Raw genomic sequence first — 23927 nt, 5'->3', positions numbered from 1 at the left:
GCCTGCCTTTGGCCTAGGGTGTGATCCTGGAGACCCGGGATCGAATCCCACATCAGGCTCCCAGTGCGTGGAGCCTGCTTCTCCCTCTGCCTATGTCTCTGCCTCTCTCTCTCTCTCTCTCTCTCTCTGTGACTATCATAAATAAATAAAAATTTAAAAAAAATCTTTAAAAAAAAAAAAAAAGTAAAAAGCTTTTGCACAGTGAAGGAAACCATCAACAAATAAAAAGGGAATTTTCTGACTAGGAGAAGATATTTGCAAATGATATAACCAATAACAGGTTAATATCCAAAATATAAAAAAGAAGTTATACAGCTCAACACCAAAAAAACAATGTGATTTTAAAATGGATAGAGGGCCCAATTTTTTTTTTTTTTTTTACTAAAGACATCCAAATGGCGAATAGACACATGAAAAGATGTTCAACATCACTAATTATCAGGGAAATGCAAATCAAGGCTTAATGGTATGTCATGTCATCTTACACCCATCAGAATGGCTAAAATAAAAGACAAGACATAATAAGTGTTGGTGAGGATGTAGAGAAAAGACAAAACTGTGCATTATCAGTAGGAATGTAAATTGGTGCAGCCACTGTGAAAAACAGTATGGAGGTTCCTCAAGAAATTAAAAATAGAGGTACTATGTGATCCAGTAATTCTACTACTGGGTATTTACGCAAAAACAAACAAACAAACAAAAAAACCTGAAAACATTAATTCGAAAAGGATATATGCAGCCCTATGTTTATTGCAGCATTATTTACAATAATCGAGGTATGGAAGTCACCTAAGTATCCACTGGATACTTACCCAAATGGATAAGGAAGATGTGGTGCATACACACACACACACACACACACACACACACACACACACACACAAATATTACAGAGCCACAACAAAGGATGAGATCTTCCATTTGTGATGACATGAATGAACCTAGAGGGTAATATGCTATGTCAAGTCAGAAAAAGAAAGACAGATACCATATGATTTTACTCATATGTGGAATCTGAAAAACAATCAAAAAGCAAAATCAGATCTATAAATATAGAGAACAAACCAATGGCTGCCAGAGGGGAGGGAAGTAGAGGGTAGGCAAAGTGAGTGACGTGGGAGGTACAGGCTTCCATGAATAAATCATGAGAATAAAAGGTATAGTACAGGTAATATAGTTAATAAGATTTTAGGGGCTCCTGGATGGCTCAATCAGTTCAACATGGAACTCTTGGTTTCAGTTCAGGTTATGATCTTAGGGTTGTGAAATCAAGCCCTATGTTGAGGTCTATGCTAGGCATGGAGCCTGCTTGAAATTCTCTCTCCTTCTCCCTCTGCACCCTGCCTCAACAACTCTTGCTCTCTCTCAAAAAAAAAAAAAAAAAAAAGTTAATAATATTACAAGAGTGTTGTATGGCAACAGATGGTAGCTATACTTGTGGTGAGCATAGAATAACATACAGAAGTTGAATCATTATGCTGTATACCTGTAATTATACAACACTGTGTGTCAACTATAACAAAGAAGAAGAGGAGGAGAGGAAGAAGAATTCCTATTCAATTATTATTGAATAGGAAGCAGCAGGAGGGAGACTTCAAGTGTTGTAAAAGTTCTATATCTTGATCTGGGTGATGAATTATATATGGGTATGTACTTTCATAAAATTCATCAGGCTGTACACTTAATAATAATGCTCTTTATTAAGTAGATGAAAGGGATTAAGGGGTACAAACTTCCAGTTATTAAAAAAAATAACTCTTAAAAAAATAACTCTTTATATATATTATATCTCAATATTTTAAAAAATCTTTAACTATGAAATTAAAACTATATTGTGAGTAAAATTATTTTTATCAGCCTAGGAGGATGTTAGAAAACACAACCTGTAGCAACTTTTTTAAATGTAACACTTTAAATTATAAAGTGGCTTGTCACATGTGGAGCCAAAAAAATTTCAAATTGAAACAGTGTTTTGACTGTGTATTTATAGGAGATGCAAGGTTTGCTACAAGTGCTTCATACACTTGTTAAGCAACTGACATTATTCATTTTAAGAAAGCTAGATATTAATTTCATGTTTTATAGTTTGTTTCCAGGGAGAAACGTGGGGTAATGTTGTCTGGTTCAAATACATTTAACTTGAAGGACCTGTTCACTGTGGCAGGGCAAGATGTAGCTTGTCAGAGACAACTGATACACCCTGTTATAATCAAGAAAATTATGACTGTAGATAATTAGGAATGTAATATAAAGAGACTAGTTAGCATTTGGTCTTTTAAAAGCTGTGGAGACTACGAAGATTTACTCAAAAGCTTTTAATCCATAAAAACTTTCTATATTTCCTATAAAGGCTTATCAAGCAAACAAACAAGGAAACCAGTTTGAAGTTCAGTGCTTTGTCTCCCTTCTCAAATATGAATTCATTTATTTATTCTCCTTTGGTTCTACCAGAATGGAAGTTTTATGTTTCTTTTTGTTTTCTGTTTATTCTTGCAAATTTTAAGGATATTTGACTATGCAAGCTCTGAAGTTGATAAACTTACCATTCCCATAAGTCAAACCCTCAAACTATTTTAACTCCTAATCATCTACCTTAGTTTAAATGTTATTTATAATTTTAAGTTGTGCATCATTATCATTGATGTTTTACTTTTTTTTTTTTTTTTTTTTTTTTTAGATTTTGTTTATTTATTTACTCATGAGAGACACAGAGAGGATGAGAGATAGGCAGAGGGAAAAGCAGGCTCCTTGCAGGGAGCCTGATGCAGGACTCCATCCCTGGACCAGGATCACACTCTGAGCCAAAGGCAGATGCTCAACCGCTAAGCCACCCAGGAGTTCCTATTATTGGTTGATTGATTGATTGATTGATTGATTGTTCATTCATTCATTCATTCATTCATTCATGAGAGAGGAGAGAGAGAGAGAGAGAGAGAGAGAGAGAGAGGCAGAGATACAGGCAGAGGGAGAAGCAGGCTCCACGCAGGGAGCCCGATGTAGGACTCGATCCCAGAACTCCAGGATCATATCTTGGGCTGAAGGCAGACACTCAACCGCTGAGCCACCCAGGGATCCCCAATATTGATGTTTTAATACAGCCATTGCTTTTTTAGATTTACCATCAAGTTAAGTAATTATTCTGCTCATCATTCCTTTTTTTAAAGGATTCATTTATTTCTTTGAGAGAAAGAGCCAGTGAGAGAGAGGGAGAGAGATCAGGAGTTTGTGCAGGAGGAGGAGGAGGGGGAGGGGAGGTGCAGGAGGAGAAGCAGACCCCACCCCCCTGTCTCGCTGAGCAGAGAGCTAGATACCAGGCTGGATCCCAGACCTAGGGATCCTAACCTGAGCAGAAGCCAGTCGCTTAACTGACTGAGCCATCCAGGCTCCCCTCATTCCTTTTTGAAGAGTTCTTTCTTCTGGGTTAAAGTTCTTTCTTCCAGAAATACATCTTTTAGTATTTTCCTTAATGTTTTATTGACGGGGGATCCCTGGGTGGTGCAGCGGTTTGGCGCCTGCCTTTGGCCCAGGGCGCGATCCTGGAGACCCGGGATCGAATCCCACGTCGGGCTCCCGGTGCATGGAGCCTGCTTCTCCCTCTGCCTATGTCTCTGCCTCTCTCTCTCTCTCTGTGTGACTATCATAAATTAAAAAAATTAAAAAAATTTAAAAAAAATTTAAAAAAATGTTTTATTGACGGTAAATATTCACTTTTTACATGAAAATGCTTTCGTTTTGACCTTTTTCTTAACCACAGTTTAAGAGGACATTAAATTCTATTTGCACATTCTAATACAATGTGGCTTTTAAGAACTGGAAATGATTAACTCCTCAGATCTACTGCACAGTTTACTAATTTTCTCCTTTTAAAGAAAAAAAGAATCTGTGTAAACTGCTATTAAAGATCTCCTATGAGGTTATAAGCCTAGAATCTATATATTTAATTTCTAGATGTTTTAATGTTTTTTTCATCCTGCCTGTGTTACTTTGCTAAAGTTACCACTACAAATATCAGAGCCAGAGTAACTTCAACAGAATTTTCACACAATTCTGGATTGTAGAAATCTAAGAGCTTGGTGCCAGTAGGACTGGTTTCTGTTAAGGCCTTTCTTCTTGCTGTCAGTGACCATTTTCTTGTGTCCTCACATAGTCTTTGCTCTGTGTGTGTCTTCTTATTAAAACATCAGTCATAGTGGATTAGAGCCCACTCAACCTCACTGTAACTTAATTAACTCTTTAAAAACCCTACCTCCAAATACAGTCATATCATAAATTATCAGGAGTTAGGATTTAATATATGACTCTTGAGAAAACAAAATACAGCCCAAAACACTGCTTGTTTTAAAAATTTTCAGTGTCTTGAATCCCCCCTTTTTTTCAAATCACTTTAATATATTAAACTTTATATACTAATTTATACATACTTATTAGATGAATCTGTTATAAGAATTAGATAATATTAATTTTTAAGGTGGGGGATCTACTGCAGTCAAGGTCTTTGGGAAATTTGGGGGAAGCTAGATGGCTTAGTCGGTTGAGCATCTGCCTTAGGCTTGAGTCATGATCTCAGGGTCCTGGGATCTGGCCCTGTGTCAGGCTCCCAGCTCAGCGGGGAGTCTGCTTCTCCCTCTCCTTCTTCTGCCCCTCTTTTGACTTGTGCTCTCTTGCTCTCTCTCTTTCTCTCAAAAAAATAAAATCTTTAAAAACAGACCCACAGTTTCAAGTTAATAAGAAAAAAAGGCTAAGTTCTAAATTTAAGAGTAAATTTTAGGAAATATTTGATATACTTTTAAAGCCGCTTTATTAAAGCATGATACGACATATAATAACTGCATATACTGAAAGAGTACAACTTGATTTTCTGACCTATGAATACACTTGTGAAACTATTATCATAATCAAGATAATAAACATATCCATCAGCCCCAAAACGTTTTCTCATATACTTTGTAACCCCTGTATTCTATCCCTTCTTGAACCTCTCATCTCTAAGCAACCACTGATGTGCTTTATCACTATAGTTTAGTTTGAGTTTAGTTTGCATATTTTAGTTTTAAATCAGAATCATACAGTATTTTTTTGTGTCCAACTTCCTTCACTCAGCATAATTATTTTGAAATTAATCCACATTGCTGTATGTATCGATAGTTTGCTCCTTTTTATTGCTGTGTATTGTTTCATTATATGGACATAAAATTTGTTTATCCATTCACCTGTTGATGGACATTTAGTTTGTTTCCAAGTCTTGCGTACTGCAAATAAAGCTTAGACAAATATCCACATACAAGATTTTCTATGGACATTGGTTTTAATTTCTTTTGGTTAAGTATGTAGGAGTGTGTATGGTAAGCGTATATTTAACTTTTTAACTTTTAACTGTTAAAAACAGTTTCCAAAATGTGAAACTGGATCACTTTACATTCCCACTAGCAGTATATGAAAGTTCCAGTTCCTCGAAGTTCTTGCTAATTCCTGGAATGGTCAGCCTCTTTAATTTTAAGCACTCTAATTGATGTGTAGTAATATCTCATTGTGGCTTTAATCTTACATCTTTCTGATGACTAATGATATTGAGATTTTTGTAGTTCTCTGAAGTCTAATTATTTCATTATTTGAAATTGGAAATCTGTTTATCTTCTTCGGAAAATTAGCTATTCAATTTTTTGCCCATTTTGGGGGGTTGTTTGCTCCTTACTATTAAGTTTTGAGAATTCTCAGATATCTGCAGTATCTGTGGATAGAAACCTTTTATCAGTTACATCATTTAAAATATTTTCTCCTAGCCTGTGACTTCTCCTGTCATTTTCATAATAGGTTAAGAAGGGGGGCACTGAGGTGGCTCAGTTGATTAAGTAGGCAACTCTTGGTTTCGACTCAAGGCATGATCCCATATCCTAAGACTGAACTCCAGTTTGGGCTGCGCTGAGTGTGGAGCCTGCTTAAGATTCTCTCTCTCCCTCTCCTATTGTCCCCCACCCCCACCCCATCCCCAACCTCCGCTGTCTTGTGCACTCACTCTCAAAAAAATTTCTTTTGGCCTCAATGTTCATAAATTATATTGGTCTATGATTTTATTTTTCTCTAATGTCTTTGATTTTTAAAAAATTTTTTTACTCATGAGAGACACAGAGAGGCAGAGACATAGGCAGAGGAAGAAGCAGGCTCCCTGTAGGGAGGGAGCCTGATGCAGGACTTGATCCCAGGACCCTGGGATCACAACCTGAGCCAAAGGCAGATGCTCAATCACCGAGCCACCTAGGCATCCCCCTTTGTCTGATTTTGGTATTAATGTTGACTTCATAGAATTAGTTGAGAAGTATTTGCTTTTCAGTTTTCTTCAAGTGTTTGCTATAGAATTGCTATTATTTCTCCCATACAATTTTAGAATTCTCTAGTGAAGCAATGTGGGCTTAGGGTTTTCTTTACAGAACATTTAAAAATATACATTAATTCATCTCCATAAATATAGGACAATTCAGGTTGCCTACTTGTTCTTAAGTGAACTTTGGTAGCTTTTGTCTTTTTAGGTGTTCATTTCAATTTCAACATTGAATTTCAATTTCCATTTCAATTTTTTCAACTTCTTTGGTCCTAAGTTTCCCTTATTATTCTTTTAATATCTGTAGAATCTGAAGTGATGTCTCTTTTGTTGCCTGATACTGTTTCTCTAAACATTCTGTTGCTATGGTCATAGAAGAGCTATCATTTTTAAAACTTTATTGTCATGTATACATGGAAGTAATTTTATGGCTCTAAATAGGCTCATAATGACTTATTTCAAAATAGTTATACTATTTCTGCCGATATTAATTTTTATAAGCCATTTGAACTAGGCCTTGTTTCCTTATCTCTAAAAATGATTAGGTGAAATGCATGAAGATCTTCCCAGATCGAAGAGTTTGATTCCATAAATAAAAATATATATGTATGTGTGGTTCTGAGTTTGTATTTTTCCTCTATGTTATTTTTCCCTTTCAGTAGCCAGAAAACTTCCCTGAAAGTACTTATTAATGAAAATGATTGCACAAAATAAAAAAATGAACTTATTATTTCACTTAATTTTAATAAATAATAGACGATTCTCTAGTAAGACGTTTTTACAAGGTGTCCACAAATTCTGCTTTTTTAAACACTTTTCTTCAAGAACTGAGGGAGAGAGAAGTTCATTTGATATTTGTCCCAGATATCTGCAGTAATTTGTTTTCACTTACGCATATAATCAATGTTTACAATGAAATACAGCCAAAGGAGTCTATACATATACACCCTGCTCTCTGCAACCTTATTCAATATGTTTCCCCCAAAGAATAAGAAATATAACATCTTCTTAATTTTCCAAAGATACTTGCTGTTAACTCTTTGAATGTTTTATTTTGACAGTGAAGTCTGCTTGCTTTTTAGCACTTGATCAAGATGCTTTATTCTATTTTTAACTATTTATTCAATTTACTAATTTCATTAATTATCTTATTTAATAAACAGGGAACCAAAAATGACTACATATGAAGGGCTTTATATCCTTGCCTTAGTAAGGAAGATTATCTCTTTACCTCTGATTAGTCATGAAGAAGCAACTTTACCAACAACTAATCATCCACCCTAATATCTTAAAAATCCCTTAGACTCAAAACATCTGTTTTCTGCAAAGAGCAACAGTTCCATAACTAAAAAAAAAAAAAAAAAAAAAAAAATCGCTGTTTTGGGGAACTAATATAATCGTAAACTGAATTTTCCAAGGCAGCAATAATTTCAGTTCTAAAGATGATCTAGAGAACGGCACTGTTTTCTTATTATATAGGACCACTCAGTCCTTGCACGAGTTCATCCAGGATTTAAAAGCTAAAATCTTAAATGAATATATTTTCTAACATTGACTATGCCTCCCAATCAATTAATAAAGTGGACTGAGAAGCATACAGTTAGAAAGTTATAATATACAAGGATCCTTAATGAAATTCTTCCAGAACTTTTATTTCATTGCCACATTTAATCTCCTAATTAAAAAAATAGGCTAAAAATGAAATCAGTTGTCTACTGTTTACACGTGATACCTAAATTACAATACAGATGATTTGAAAATAAAGAAGAAGAAAAGATATACTAGGTAAATTGCAAGAAAAGGAAGCAGAGGTGGTAATATTAAGAAAAGACTGGAAAGAATTTAAGCCAATTTATATTGATAAAATATCTAGTCCTTTTAAATTAGTCATTAGTCATTATAGATATTATACAAAATAGCATGAAAACACATGTTGGCAGTATTAAGAAGATAGGCAAAGACATCGTAATAATGGGAGATTTTAACTATCCCTATGAATTTGACAAATTATGTATATAAACTAATATGGTTACAGAAAAATTTTATTTATTTTATTCATGAGAGACATACAGAGAGAGACAGAGACATAAGAAGAGGGAGAAGCAGGCTTCATGCACGAAGCCCAATGTGGGACTCCATCCCAGGGCCCCCGGGATCATGCCTTGAGCCGAAGGCAGATTGCTCAACCACCGAGCCACCCAGGCATCCCACGGAAAAATTTTAAAAGCACTAGCATTAACATGCCTAATTTGTATCGCAGAAATAGAAAATACACATTCAAATTCCTACACTATGGAATATTTTACAAAATAGATCATATGCAAGTCCACAACAAAATCTTTAAAAATTCTAAAAAGTAGTCACATAGATTGCACATTTTAACAATCACAACACAATAAAACAAAAAAACCTGAAATAAAAGGAGAACCAATGATCAGGATCACCATTCTCTAAATGTGTGGAATTATAGTTTTTAAAAAGTTTTATATTATTACTTCTCTGAAAAGAAACTCATTTAAATATGGTGTCTTTCAATAAGGTCATCCTTAGATATCATTATTCTATGAATAACAACCACAATAATTTATTTTTATTTATTTTTTAATAATTTTGTTTTTAAAAAGGCTAAGAGCCTTAAGTTGCTGGGAGGCTCAAAAAGAGGAAGAAACAACATTTTCTTGATTTGTGTTCAATAATCCCCTAGCGAAAATGCTTATTTCCAGGTCTCATTCATAGGAATGCATACTGGCACTCATATACTGAAGAGGACACAGGAGCAACGTACAAGTTCAAGAAGATGGGAAAATTGCCATCCATACGAAATGAAACTAAGGTTTATATGATAGACGCAAAAAGATAAAACCAAGAGAAGAAAATACATTTTAGAAAAACTTCGGGACTCTTGGGTGGCTCAGGGGTTGAGTGTCTGTTTCGGCTCAGGGTGTGATCCCGGGGTCTCGGGATCGAGTCCCACATGGGGCTCCCTGCATGGAGCCTGCTTTTCCCTCTGCCTGTGTCTCTGCCTCTCCCTCGGTTTCTCATGAATAAACAAAATCTTAAAAAAAAAAACAAAACAACAACAACAACAAAAAAAACTTCTTAGAGACCATTGTATTTTACTTGCTTTCCCCTTCCTAACATCCCTACTGTTATTCATAAGGATGTCTACTAGAAAACCAAGACCAACACCATTCATTCACAAACTAAGCAAACTAATAATTGTTTTATTTCAATTTGTTATAATAGTCAGGAGAAGAACTTGTGCCCAAAAGACATCAAACCAAGGAATGAAAAATTAGAGATTTCAGATAAAATAAATCAAATAAGCATAAATTTCCTCTAAATAAATACAAATTTCCAATCAGCAATTATAATAGTTGGTAATTTCTAGACTGCCAAAGAAGCCAAATTCAATTTCTCTATATTACTGACGTCACCCTGTGAATTGGATTGAAGGCATTATGGTAACTGCTCCCATTGGACAGTGTTTAAGATCTAAAGGCCTCACACTTCATTTTATAACATATCAAGTAAGTCTCTTCATTGTAATGTGTCAATATGCTATGTAGTAATTGTATCTTAATGACAAGTACTTTACATTAAGACATTCAATCTCTATTAACATTATAAAATTTGAAAGAACAAAAAACCCTAGGTATTTGCAGTATGCAAGATGCTTTGTATTGCATAAGTCATGGCTAGGGTAGTGATCCAAATAAAAAGAGGTATTATCTTTCCCTCCTTTGAACATCTGTAGTACTTAATGCCCCCATCACTCATTTGGCACAGTTTTGAAGTAGTAAACTCTTGACATGCATCTTGTCTGATCTGATCTTAAGGGCAACAGTGTAATCCTGTACTTATTGGGATCTTCCACACAAAATCTCACAGGCAACAGTTGTTTCTTAAATATTAAACTATTGTTAACTAAAGAATGCCACCAACATATCCTTCCTTCAACAACATCTTTGGAGCATAGTTACTGTTCTATACTCTGGAGTACCCATACTTCCAAATTTTCTGAAAAATTAATATGAAGCAAACAAAGTACTTAAAATTGCTACATTTTAGGTAAGTGGCATTAGATAAAATGAATACATTTTCTTTAGAGTAATCCTTTTTTTTTTTTTAATATTTTATTTATTTATTCATGACAGACATAGAGGCAGAGAGAGAGGCAGAGACACAGGCAGAGGGAGAAGCAGGCTCCACGCAGGGAGGCCGACGCGGGACTCGATCCCGGGACTCCAGGTCTGCACCCTGGGCCAAAGGCAGGCGCCAAGCCGCTGCGCCACGCAGGGATCCCCTCTTTAGAGTAATCCTAACTCAAATCAAAGATCTTCAAACACCTAGTTTATAGCAGAATTTGGAGAGCGCTTACACTGTTTCAAATTCCTGTTCCTGGATTAGAAAATAATAGCAACAACAAGAAAGTTTATTACCATCTGTCTCTAAACATTCTTCCTCTCTGCTCTAGACCTTCCTCTACTCAATGAGTGGTCACCCTATCACCTTCCAAAAGGTTCCCATGGCTCATGGTCTTCAGTGTTTCCATTGTATAGTGATTCTCTAACATGTATCAGAGTATCCTTAAGGACTTTTTAAAGACAAATTGCTGGGCTCTACCCCTAGAGTTTCAGTAGGGTAGCTCATAGATAGCTTCATCAAGGAACCTTCCTTTTCTTCCTCATGACCAGGTCAAATTCTATTAGGGCTTTTCATAGTCACTGAATTCCTTCCTTTTTAGAACTTGTCGTGGTTGCATTTTTTTTCATTTGCTTATATAAGTATTGTGGCTAATAGCAATTTTCTACATCGGATTTCAAGCTCCAGACAGACAGGCAACGTTTTTGGTTTTGATCACCATTATATTTTCAGCACTTACCACAATATTAGGGACAAAGAAGATGTTCAAATGAAGAAGATCTGAGCTTTTTAGCCCAAAGAAAGAAAAGAAAAAGTATTCTTTCTATACATTGCCCCCTTATGTTTTTCAGCTACCTGATACTCAAAAAAAAGAAAGAAAAAAGAAAAAAGGCAGTAAAGAAAAAAAAACCAAAACACTTACCTTTTCTGAATAATTCTTGGAGACTTTCAGCACTTTGATTTAATACAGCCCATATTTCTTCTTCCTGCAGGGGTCCACCCCGAACCTCCAGGGCCTCGGCTAGTGACACATGCATATTACCTGAGAAACAAAAAGTAACAGATGGGATACACATCAGCAACTTATACTGTACTTGTAGTAGTAGAAGTTCTACATCAGTGATAAGAGACTGAGGTTCCTGTCTACCTAATTTCTCAATATGGGCTTCAATCTAGATATAATCCTACAGCTTAAATTCACAGAGAATAAAGGAACTGGAGGGGGGAGAAAAAAAAAAAGCCTTCAAAACAGTTACTTGCCCTAACCCCATAGAATCAGCTTCAGAGCCGGAATTGGAAAATAGGTGGTGACTACTTCATGGGGAGGAGACAGAAACTTCCAGAAGGCAGCAAAGTGCAGATGATTAAATCAAAACAGCCAGAATGAACAGAAGGCCTTCCAGATTATAACTCTAGGCTTAGAGTTCCTCCAGCCATGGTGCATGAAGCTGAAGTAAGACAGAACGCATTTCTTCCATTCACTAATTAATTCCTATATCTTCAATATATATAGTAAAACTATAAGTTTTATACTGAATGGATATAACTATGTCTAGACAGCTTTGTTGCCAACTCACCATTTGCCCTTGGGAAAGTCATTTCACCTCTAAACCTCAGTTTTCGGGATCCCTGGGTGGCGCAGTGGTTTAGCGCCTGCCTTTGGCCCAGGGCGCGATCCTGGAGACCCGGGATCGAATCCCACATCAGGCTCCCGGTGCATGGAGCCTGCTTCTCCCTCTGCCTGTGTCTCTGCCTCTCTCTCTCTCTCACTGTGTGCCTATCATAAATAAATAAAAATTAAAAAAAAAAAAAATTTAAAAAAAATAAAAATAAAAAAAATAAACCTCAGTTTTCCATCTATGACATAGGAATAATAATAATAATAATAATAATAATGCCATTTCGTGGTATCTATAAAGGGCTAAAAGGTTATTCCTATACACATGCTTTGTAATTAACTCTATAGAAGTTGAATTAATAAAAAATGAGAAGGGTGCCTTTGTGGTGACATTTTTACAGGGTCAATTTTTTCAATAGCATTTAATTAAGCCGGTGATATAATGATAAATTTTAAGGTTTTCTATGGGGTACAATAATCTGATTTTCACTGTAAAAGAGGAAAATGAAGCTCCTCAATATTATCATAAATAAAGTTTCTTACACTGGCATTCCATGAAAAGAAATTGGTAGGCAGAAGCAGATGGTTTGGAAAAGAAACTAGAGGGAGTAGAAAATGCTAAATCCTTGTTTTCTATAATTATATCCTTCATTAAATTTTAAAATTAACCTGTTTTAAAAAAAAGCTGTTTTAGACAAAACAGCTTTGTTCACTCAACTAACAGGAGAGCTAATATATTTTTTAAATTTACATTTATGGTACTTTAACCCAGACTGAAAAAAAGCAACTCCAGCTACAAATGAGGACAGCCTTGTCCTGTTACTTTCCTTTTCAAATGTTTACTACTAATAAAAACAAACAAGTAAACAAACCCACAAATGTTTACTAATAGCATTTTATGCTTAGAATCTGCCTTGAGGGGTGTGCACTTAAATGCACAACGTGGTAGTTAAAAGGGAAGATATAAGATATTGTTTAGAAAAAGCCAAAGGCATTTTACTTAGCTTGTACAGAAGTGATTATTTCAGACACTCTCCCAGCCCAAAAAAAACTGTGTCTTATGCACTTTTAAATGATAGTACATTTTTTTAAAAAAATGATTAGCTTTCTTCATTGCTAAAGACATCTGAGTTAATACCTTCTACATAAAACACTGTCTGAAATTGGAAGTTTCAACAGACGTGTCAAGATACCATTAGCAATCAAATACCAACAGGATTTGTTTTTGTTTTTTTCCTTGTGATTACACCTCATGTATTGTAAAGAAAATGATCTGTATTACACAACATTTTAAATCTTAAAATACAGGTTTTTACTTATTTTTAAAGAAATAGGTTTTTGGGGATCCCTGGGTGGCTCAGCAGTTTTAGTGCCTGCCTTCAGCCCAGGACATGACCCTGGAGTCTCGGGATGGAGTCCCACATGGGGCTCCCTGCATGGAGCCTGCTTCTCCCTCTGCCTGTGTCTCTGTCTCTCTCTCTGTGTCTCTCATGAATAAATAAATAAAATCTTTTAAAAAATAGGTTTTTATATTATAATTATTTCCTATAAGAAAATGAAAAAGTATAAGTAACTTCTAGACATAGAATTTTTTCAGTAGTTTGACTTTTCTATCTATAAAAATTACAAATTATACTTCTGTTGCTTAACTCAATCGGGCTTAATTATATTTTATTAATTCTCTGTTAATTTTTATTAAAAATTTTTTTCTATTCAGTGTAGTAAGATCTCTCTATGCATCTCTGGTTGGAACTTGTTAGAACTCCAAAGCATAGAGGGAACATTGTTGTTTCAAGCAATATTATCTAGCTAACAGAACATGATATTTATAATTTTGTTTGTGAGAAAAGAGGCTTAAGATTTTAAAAAATTGTCTTATCCCTCTCATCACTCAATCTCAAAACTTAATGTAATGTTAAAGCAGCTTTCTAAAAATCAAACAATGAAAAAATAAAAAAAAAAAATCAAACAATGATGTCATGCCTTATATTGTCTACTATGACCATGTTTGGCAACTGCTTACCATCATCATGCTTCTTTTCTATTACTTTTATTCATCTTTACTATAGCTTTCCAGATCATTAGTTCTGAAAGGAAAGAGAAGACAAGGGAATGAAAGAAACAGAAGTAGAAGGATGAAAAAAAAAGTGGAGAGAAAAAAAAAAGCCTGAAGTTAACCAACAGATGAGGGAAACAGTTTGTCACAAAAATTCTTTTTTTTTTAAAAAAAGCTATCTATCTGACAGGGAGAGAGAGAGCACAAACAAGGGGAGCAGCAGGCAGACAGTGAAGGAGAATATATGGGGCTCAATCCCAGGGCTACCTAAAGCAAATGCTCAACTGACTGAGCCACTCAGGTGACCCTGTCATGAAAATTCTTAAAAGTGTATTATTACTTCAGTTACGCACAGTTATAGATAACCTGGTGTACAGATGTATGACTGGGAATTATTTTACTATCAAAGAGATTCTGCTTTATAATAAACATAATTGTATTCTTCACTTTTGTTTCCTTCAATGTGGTTGGCTACATAAATAAGTTTAAGGGAAGACTTTCAAACAAGAAAAATTAATTACATTACATAACCAGAATCATTATTGTTTTTAGTGAACACAAGAATTAACTGTCATGACCTTAAAACTATGCCCAGTCAAAGCCACAAAAGCATTCTAACAGATGTCATTTTAATCCAGAGGGATTTGTGGCACTCACAAATAGGAAGCATAGAAAAGTGATTCCAAAAAGATTGAAATAGTAAACAGATTAACTGAATCCCATCAAGTCATGTAACAACCTGCCTGGGGGGTAGACTAATGAATTACGTATGTTTAAGTTGATTCTAAGGAATAGGGCTCCAAGATCACCCTATTTTAAGAACAAAACAACTATAGAATAGAGTTCTGTGTGTGCCAGTAGTTTGGGGCAAAGATCCACTCATGACCCTAGCTAAGGTCTTCTTTGGTCATTAAGAAACTCTAAGTTGAGAAAACAACATCCAAAATTATACGCACCTTTTAACCTAAAAGGATTCACAATGAAGTTTATAAAGAGAAGCCAACTCATATATTAGTATTTTTTAAATTTAAAGAATTTGTGGGGTGTCTGGGTGGCTCAGTTGGTTAAGCATCCTGACTCTTGCTTTTGCCTAGGTCATGATCTCAGGGTCATGGGATTGAGCTTTGTGTCAGGCATCCCATGGTGGGGGGGGGGGGGGGATCTGCTGCTTGAGATTCTGTCTCTGCCCCTCCCTCTGCTCACATACACTCTCTTTAAAATAAATAAATAAATCTTTAAAAAGTAAAAAATAAAATGAACGAATTTATATGTATTTGGTATGTTGTTTCTAATGTTTAAGGGAAATAGTTCAGGTAGAGTGCCAGATACACTTTGTGATGCCAATTTAAAAAAATGTAATTAAGAAAATGAGTTCAGACTTGTATTTTAGGGGCTCCTGGGTGGCTTCATCAGATCATGACTCAGGTCATGATCTCAGGGTCCTGGGACCGAGCCCCTGCTCAGTAGGACGTCTGCTTCTCCCTCTGCCCCTCCATCTGCAAGTTTTTTCTCTTTCTCAAATAAATACATAATATAAAAAGACTTGTATCTTAAACTAAAAATGCCAAAAAAATAAATAAATAAACTAAAAATGCCACTGGAACATCTCAGAGAAATTAAATCTTAACATACTTTTAAGTTTTCATTCATCAGATTTTTTTTTAATATTTTATTTATTTATTCATGACAGACATAGAGAGAGAGAGGCAGAGACACAGGCAGAGGGAGAAGCAGGCTCCATGCAGGGAGCCTGACGTGGGACTCGATCCGGGTCTCCAGGATCACACCCCGGGCTCAATCCCAGGTCTCCAGGATCACACCCCGGGCTAAAGGCGGCGCTAAACCACTGGGCCGGCGGGGCTGCCCCAGATTTATTTAAGTACTCAGGAAGGTTTTTTGCTCAGATAACTGAAATACTTTTTTCTAAAGATTTATTTATCTTAAAGAGAGAGAAAGAGAAAGCACAAGTGGGAGGGGCGAAGAGAGAGGAGAGAGAGAATCTCAAGCCGACTCCACAATGATGTGGGGCTTGATCCTACAATCCCAAGATAACCACCTGAGCCAAATGTTTAACTGACTGTTTATTTCAGGCACCCCTGAAACACTTCTAAAACCTGACTTTTAATTGTATGAGTGCGGTTTAAAACATTTAAGAAAATTTAACTAATAAAGTTTGAAAATGTGCTTATACACCCCAAGAACTCCTTAAAAGTAACTACTAAAATCTTCTACAAGTATAATAAAATAATTAAATTGACCTTAGAAGTTTAAGAACTAGGACTTTAAATTTTTAATTTAATAAAAAAATTTAAAATAATATTCAATAAGCTTTTCTTCATATAGTAATACTTCAAAGGCCATTTTTTAAAAAGATTTATTTATTTATTTTAGAAGAGAGAGAGTGTGTGCACACATGAGTGGGAGAGGTGGAGGGAGAAGGAAAGAATCTCAAGCAGACTCTACACTGAGCATGGATCTGATGCATGGCCACTTGGGGCTTGATCTCACGACTCTGATCTCACTACCCTGAGATCATGACACAGGTGCCCCCAGAAACTTTTTTTAAAGTTAGAAAATCAGTTAACCCAGAAAATCACCCTGGGTTAGACAAAGCTTTCTTAGATACAATATCATATGGAAAAGGGAACCTTCTTACATGGTTGATGGGAACAACCTCCACAGCCACTCTGGAAAGCCACTCTGGAAAACATACCTCTGGTATGGAGATGCCTCAAAAAGTTAAAAACACAGCTGCTCTACAATCCAGCAATTATACTACTAGGTATTTATCCAAAGAATACAAACATAATGATTTGAAGGGGCACATGCACCCTTGTGTTTATAGCAGCAATGTCCACAACAGCCGAAATACTGAAAGAGCCCAGATGTCTATCGACAGATGAATGGATAAAGATGTGGCATATATACATGCAATGGAATATTACTCAGCCATCAAAAAGAAGGAAATTTTGCCATTTGCAACAACATAGATGGAATTAGAGGGTATTATGCTAATCAAAATAAGTCAGTCAGAGTAAGACAAATACACATGATTTCACTCATATGTGGAATTTAAGAAATCAAACAAATGAACATATGGGAAGGGAAGGAAAAATAAAATAAGATGAAAACAGAGAGGGAGGCAAATCATAAGAGACTCTTAATTCTAGGAAACAAACTGACAGCTGCTGGAGGGGAGGTGGATGGGGAGATGGGGTAATTGGGGGGCATTAAGGAGGGCACTTGATGGGATGAGCACTGGGTGCTATATGCAACTGATGAATCACTAAATTCTACCCCTGAAACTAAAAAAAAAAAAAAAAAAAAAAAAAGATACAATATCAGATGTGTGATTCGTAAAAGAAAAAATGATAAATTGAAATTTAACAAAATCAAAACCTCTGCCCTTTGAAAAGAACGTTTAAAAGAATTCTTAAAAGCCACAAGTTAAAGGAAAGTGTTTGCAGATCACATAACTGATAAAAAATTTACATCCAGGATATATATAAAGAATTATCAAAAGTCAAAAATGGGAAAATAATCCATTTTTTTAAATGGGCAGGAGATGTGAACAGACACTTCAGCAAAGAAAGTATATGATGGCAAATAAACATGAAAAGATGCTCAGCATCATTAATCGTTAGGAAAATGAAAATTAAAACAACAATACAGGGCAGCCCGGGTGGCTTAGAGGTTTAGCGCCACCTTCAGCCCAGGGTGTGATCCTGGAGACCCGGGATCGAGTCCCATGTCGGGCTCCCTGCATGGAGCCTGCTTCTCCCTCTGCCTGTGTCTCTGCCTGCCTCTCTCTCTCTCTCTCATGAATAAATAAAAATCTTAAAAAAAAATAAAAAATAAATAAACAACAAGACACTGTTGCATAGCTATCAGGATGGCTAAAATGAAAAAGACTGTACAAACTGAATATTGACAAGGATGTAGAGAAACTGGAACATTTATATGTTGCTAGTGGGAATGTAAAATGGTTCCCTTTGGAAAAAAAATTTTTTTAAATTTTTATTTATTTATCATAGTCACACACACACACAGAGACAGAGAGAGAGAGAGAGAGAGAGAGAGAGGCAGAGACACAGGCAGAGGGAGAAGCAGGCTCCGTGCACTGGGATTTTAGCATATTTTAAAACAGATTTTAGCATATTTCCACAATGGATTATTAATCAGCAATAAAAAAGAATGAACCTTTATTGGAACATGCAACATCATGAATCTCAAAATAATTGTGCTGAGTAAAGGAAACTAGACAAAAAAGTATATGATTTATGATTACATATATAAAAAATTATAGAAAATGTAAGCTTATTTATAGTTAGAGAAAGCAATTCAGTTGTGGGAAGATGGCTTGCCCTGTGGAGAAATATGTGGGAGTGATTATAAAGGGACATGAGAAAATGTTTTGGGATGATGGATATGTTCATTACCTTGTGATTATGGTTTCATAGATGCATACATATTTCATAACTTATCAAATTGTATAAATATGTATCATTTATTATATATATGTCAATTAAGTCTCAATAACATTGTTTAAAAGAGAAAAAACTAACTAAACCTGACAAAAGTGAGATAGCATTGCTTATCTTTGTCCCATGAAGCTGTCTGAATAATTTTTACTTTCAGAAGAAACTAAGCCCCAACTACAGGTAACACAGACTTTAAAAAAAAAAAAAAAAAAAAAGACTTGTTTTCTACATGTTAACTTCTCCCATTAAAAAAGTCTATAAGACTACAAAAAACAAAATCTATGAAGAAAGTCTAAGATCTTCCCTCTTTAAATAGCCAAAGCATATCTAAAATGCCATGTAATTTAGATATTAGTAAAATTAGAATTTATACATTGATAACTCTATCTTTTTAAAAACCCATTATTCAAGATAGCCATCCTTTGTTTTCTCTCAACTTCTAATTTTGTAAGAGGTTAAACCCAAAATAATAATCGCAATAATCAGAAGACATGTTAAGTAATGTGAATTATTCTACCTTTTAACTATTGATCCAGAATGGTCAACACCAAGACAGATATATTCAAAGTAGAAACAATAAAAGCACTTTGAGTCTAGAGGACTCAAAGCTAATCTCTCTAAATAAATAAATACATTACAATTTCTTTCTATTAGGGTGTTGGTATAGATAGATCAGATAGTGAGGAAAAAGCATTATTATCTGATATAGTTAGAAAAGATTAAGAAGAATTGGGATTTGTAAGAGAAAAAGAGAAATTCAGTGAAGTTTGAACTTCATGTTGCCTTAAGATAGAAAACAGCATGTGCTAAACATTTTTATTGAAGTTGGAGCAATGCTTAATATTTGTCAACTTTTCCATTATACTTTTCCAGTGAGAAAAGAGAAACTAAAACACAAGTCTAAATTGCATTTTTGGGCCTCTGGCTCATGTCAACCACTTATCTAAATAGAAATCATATATGCCTGTTCCCTGTTTTCAAAGACAGCTTCAAAAAACAAGAAGAAAAATTCTGAAATTCTTAACTCTCTCTGTATCATTTAAACTTTGGAGAAAAGTAAAACGGAAGGGAAAATCCCTAATTTCACATGTTACATTTCTTCTCACCAACTGGGAAGTACCAACAGAAAGTAATGTAACGGTAGAATTTCAGTTTTGAGTATTGTCTTTCTACCCCTCTTACCGACCAACTGACTTTTGCTAAGATCCTTGCTTTAGAGTACTTACTGTTCTTCCTCAAGAAATGTAGACTTAAAGTGTATCAGAGTGAACAGCCACTAAAGGAAACAAATATGCATAAAGCATAAAAGACTAAGAAAAAAATATTTGTCCATTATATCATAATAAACAAATTAGTGTGGTAGGCACAACTTTAAAATTGCCCTCAACATTCCTTTCATGTTGTATACGGCCTATGTTGGGGTACACAGCAAAGACCAAGGGTTGGCCTCTAGGAGTGGACAGTGTACTCCAGCCAACAACCAGCAATAAAATGGTCCTGCAATCACTAGAAATTGGAATTTTAACAACCAGTGAGCTTGACAAAGGATTCTGAGCCTCAAATGATACTGCAGTTCCAAATGACAACTTGATTTCAGTCTGGTTAGATCCTGAAAAGGGGAACCAGCTAATCTATACTCAGACTCTGACCAACAAGAAATGAAAAATCATAAATTTGTGTTGCTTTGAGATGCTAAATTTTAGGCTGATAATTTGTTACATAGCAATAGAAAAGTAATATGGACCTGGGTACCTGAACATGGGATGCTGCATTAGCAATAAAAATGTGAAAGTGGCTTTGGAATTGGATATTGAGTAGAAGATATAAGAATTTTGAGAAGCATGATAGAGAAAGTCTAACTTGCCTTGAATAGATTTTTAATAGACATGTGGATCTTAATCTGGATGCTGCTGGTAAGGACTCAGAAGGAAATGGGGAACAATTTGCAGGCAGACCTTGGAGATATTGTAGGTACAGTTTCAGACCACCACAATAAAATGAGTATTGCAATAAAGCAAGTCAGATGAAATTTTTGGTTTCCCAGGGCAGATAAGTTATATTTATATTAAATCTATTAAAAGCGTAATAGCATTATGTCTAAAAACAATGTATTCACCTTAACTTAAAAACTTTATTGCTAAAAAATGCTAACCGGTATCTGAGCTTTCAGTGAGCTGTCATCATTTTGCTAGTGGAAGGTCTTGCCTTGATGTTGATGGCTGCTGACTGATCAAGGTAGTGGTTGCTAAAGGCTGGGTGGCTGTGGCAATTTCTTAAAATAAGATAACAGTAAAAACACCATATTGATGGACTTTCATAAATGATTTCTTTGTACATGCAATGATAGCATTGCACCCATAGCAGAACTTCTTTAAAAACTGGAGTCGGGATGCCAGGGTGGCTCAGCAGTTGAATTGTCTGCCTTCAGCTCAGGGTGTGATCCTGGAGTCCTGGGATCAAGTCCCATATCAGGCTCCCTGCATGGAGCCTGCTTCTCTCTCTGCCTGGGTCTCTGCCTCTCTCTCTCTAACTCTCATGAATGAATGAGTGAATGAATGAATGAATAATGAATAAAATCTTTAAAAATCAAAAATAAATAAAAAATAAAAACTGAAGTCAAGGGATGCCTGGGTGGCTCAGTCAGTTGAGTGTCTGCCTTCTGCTTAGGTCATGGTCCCAGGGTCCTGGGATCAGGAGAAGCCGGGCTCCCTGCTTAGTGAGGAGTCTGCTTCTTCCTCTGCCTCTCCCCCACCCCCTAGCTTGTACTCTCTCTCGTTCACTCTCTCTCTCAAATAAATAAATAAAATCTTTTAAAAAACACACACACACACACAAAAAACAAACAAACAAACAAAAAAAAAACAAAACAGAGTCAAGCTGGGGCACCTGGGTAGCTTAGTTGGTTAGACATCCGAATCTTGACTTCTGCTCGGTCATGCGTGGGATGGAGCCCTGTGTTGGGCTATGAGTTTAGCAGGGAGTCTGCCTGAAATTCTTTCTCTCCTCGCTCTGCCCATCCCCCTCTCGTGCGACTACACTCTTTTTCTCAAATAAATAAATAAATCTTTAAAAATAAATAAAATACTGAGGTCAATTCTCTCAAACCTTGCTCTATCAACTAAATTGATGTAATATTCTAAATCCTTTACTGTCATTTTGACAACCTTCACAGCATCCTCACAAGGAATAGATTTCATTTCAAGAAATCACTTTCTTTGCTCATCCATAACAAGCAATTCCTCATCTGTTGAAGTTTTATCATGAGATTGTAGCAATTCAGTCACATCTTTAAGCACCACTTCTGATTCTAGTTCTCCTGCTATTTGCACCACATCTGCAATTACTTCACCACTTGCACTCCTCAAAGTCATCTGTTAGGTTGGAATCAACTTCTTCCAAAAGTCCTATTAACATTGATAGAGTTACCTCTTCTCCTCATGAATCATGTTTTTAATGACATCTAGAAAGGTGAATACTTTCCAGAAGGCTTTCAATGTATTTTTCAGAGATCCATCAGAGGAACCAGTATCTATGGCAGGTATAATAAACCTGACAAAATTATTTCTTAAATAATAAGACTTAAAAGTCAAAATATTCCTTGATTTACGGACTGCAGAATGGATGTTGTGTCAGCAGGCATGAAAACAACATTCATCTTGTACATCTCTGTCAGAGCTTTTGGGTGACCAGGCGCATTGAAAATGAGCAGTGATGTTTTGAAAGATATCTTCTTTTTCTGAGCATGTAGGTCTCAACAGTGGGCTTAAATATCCAGTAAACCATATTATACACAGATTTGTTGTCATCTAGATTTTGTTGTTCCATTGAAAATATAGGCAGGTTAGATTTCAAATCATTTTTAAGGACCCTATGATTTTCCAAATGGTCAATGAGCATTGGTTTCAACTTAAAGTCACCAGCTGCATTATCCCTAACAAGAGAGTCAGCCTATTCTTTGAAGCCAGACATTAACTTTTCCTCTCTAGCTACCATTTCATCTACATTGAAAATCTGTTTCCCAATGCCTTCATTAACCATCTTAGTTAGATATTCTGGATAACTTGCTGCAGCTTCTACATCAGCACATGCTGCTTCACTTTTACTTTTATGTTATAGAGATGGCTTCTTTCCTTAAATCTCATGAAATAACTTCTGCTAGCTTCCAACTTTTCTTCTGCAGGCTCATCACTCTCAGCCTTCAGAGAACTGAGGAGAATTGGAGCCATGCTCTGAGTTAGGCTTTGGCTTAAGGAAATGTGGTGTGGCTGGTTTGATCTTTTATCCAGGCCACTAAAACTTTCTCTGTAAGAGCAATAAGGCTGTTTCAATTTCTTATCATTCCTGTGTTCATTAGAGTAGCATTTTTAATTTCCTTCAAGAACTTTTCCTTTGCATTTACAATTCGGTGACTGGCACAAGAGACCTAGCTTTTGGCCTATCTTGGCTTTTTCCCTACTAAGCTCAATCATTTCTAGCTTTTGATTTAATGTGAGAGACATAGGACTCTTCCTTTCACTTAAACACTCAAAGATCATTGTAGGGTTATTTAGTATTTTGTGTCTCAGAGAATAGGGAAGTCTGAGGAGAGAGGGAGAGAGATGGGGGAACAGTTGTTAGTGGAATAGTCAGAGTACAAGCAACGTTTATCGATTATATTCACCATCTTATATTGGCACAATTTGTGACATCTCCAAACAACTACAACAGTAACATCAAAGACTACTGATCACAGAGCACTATAACAAAATAATTTAAAAATTTGAAATCTACAAGAGCAAATGCTGTTGGAAAAATGGCACTGACAGACCGGCTCAAGGCAGGGTTGCCACAAACCTTTAATCTGCAAAAAAAAAGAAAAAAATAAAGAAAAAAAAAGCAATATCTAAAGACTGCAATAAAATGGGGGTATGCCTGTATTGGAAATTGGAATAAGAGGGATCCTTGTTATGTAGTAGCAGAAAGCTTGGCAACACTGTGTCATGCAGTAACATGGAAAACAGAATTTATCAGTGATATAACTGGATATATAGCTAAGGACATTTCCAAGTGATGTGTTGAAGGTGCTGTCTGGTTCAACTTGTTCTTTATAGTAGAATCCAAGGAGGGAGAGATAAATTGAGGAAATAGCTATTAAAGAGAAAGGAACCAGGCCTAGAGGATTCCCAAAATGCCCAGCCTCTCCAGGCATCAAAAGATGCTAAAAATAAAAATTAAAAAAAAATCACTGACAAAAACACAATACAGAAAAAAGATGACCTTAAAAAAAAAAGATTTTATTTATTTGAGAGAGAGAAAGAAAATGAGTGTGAG

The 23927-nt window shown here is 35.7% G+C and overlaps 1 protein-coding gene across 11 annotated transcripts in view; it reads right to left on the bottom strand.

The window, feature by feature from the left end:
- PTPN13 (protein tyrosine phosphatase non-receptor type 13) overlaps positions 1-23927 on the bottom strand; it is a 206643-nt gene that overhangs the window by 136523 nt on the left and 46193 nt on the right. For all 11 annotated transcript variants that reach the window (XM_041760239.1, XM_041760238.1, XM_041760242.1 and 8 more), the window contains exon 2: positions 11385-11504. In XM_041760239.1, coding sequence (XP_041616173.1) covers positions 11385-11499 — 115 coding nt within the window. In that variant the 5' untranslated portion in view covers positions 11500-11504. The remainder of the gene's footprint in view (positions 1-11384; positions 11505-23927) is intronic.

This window comes from Vulpes lagopus, chromosome 6 (assembly GCF_018345385.1).
Source record: "Vulpes lagopus strain Blue_001 chromosome 6, ASM1834538v1, whole genome shotgun sequence".
Classification (NCBI taxonomy): domain Eukaryota; kingdom Metazoa; phylum Chordata; class Mammalia; order Carnivora; family Canidae; genus Vulpes; species Vulpes lagopus.
This window is presented reverse-complemented; position numbering and strand designations above follow the sequence as displayed.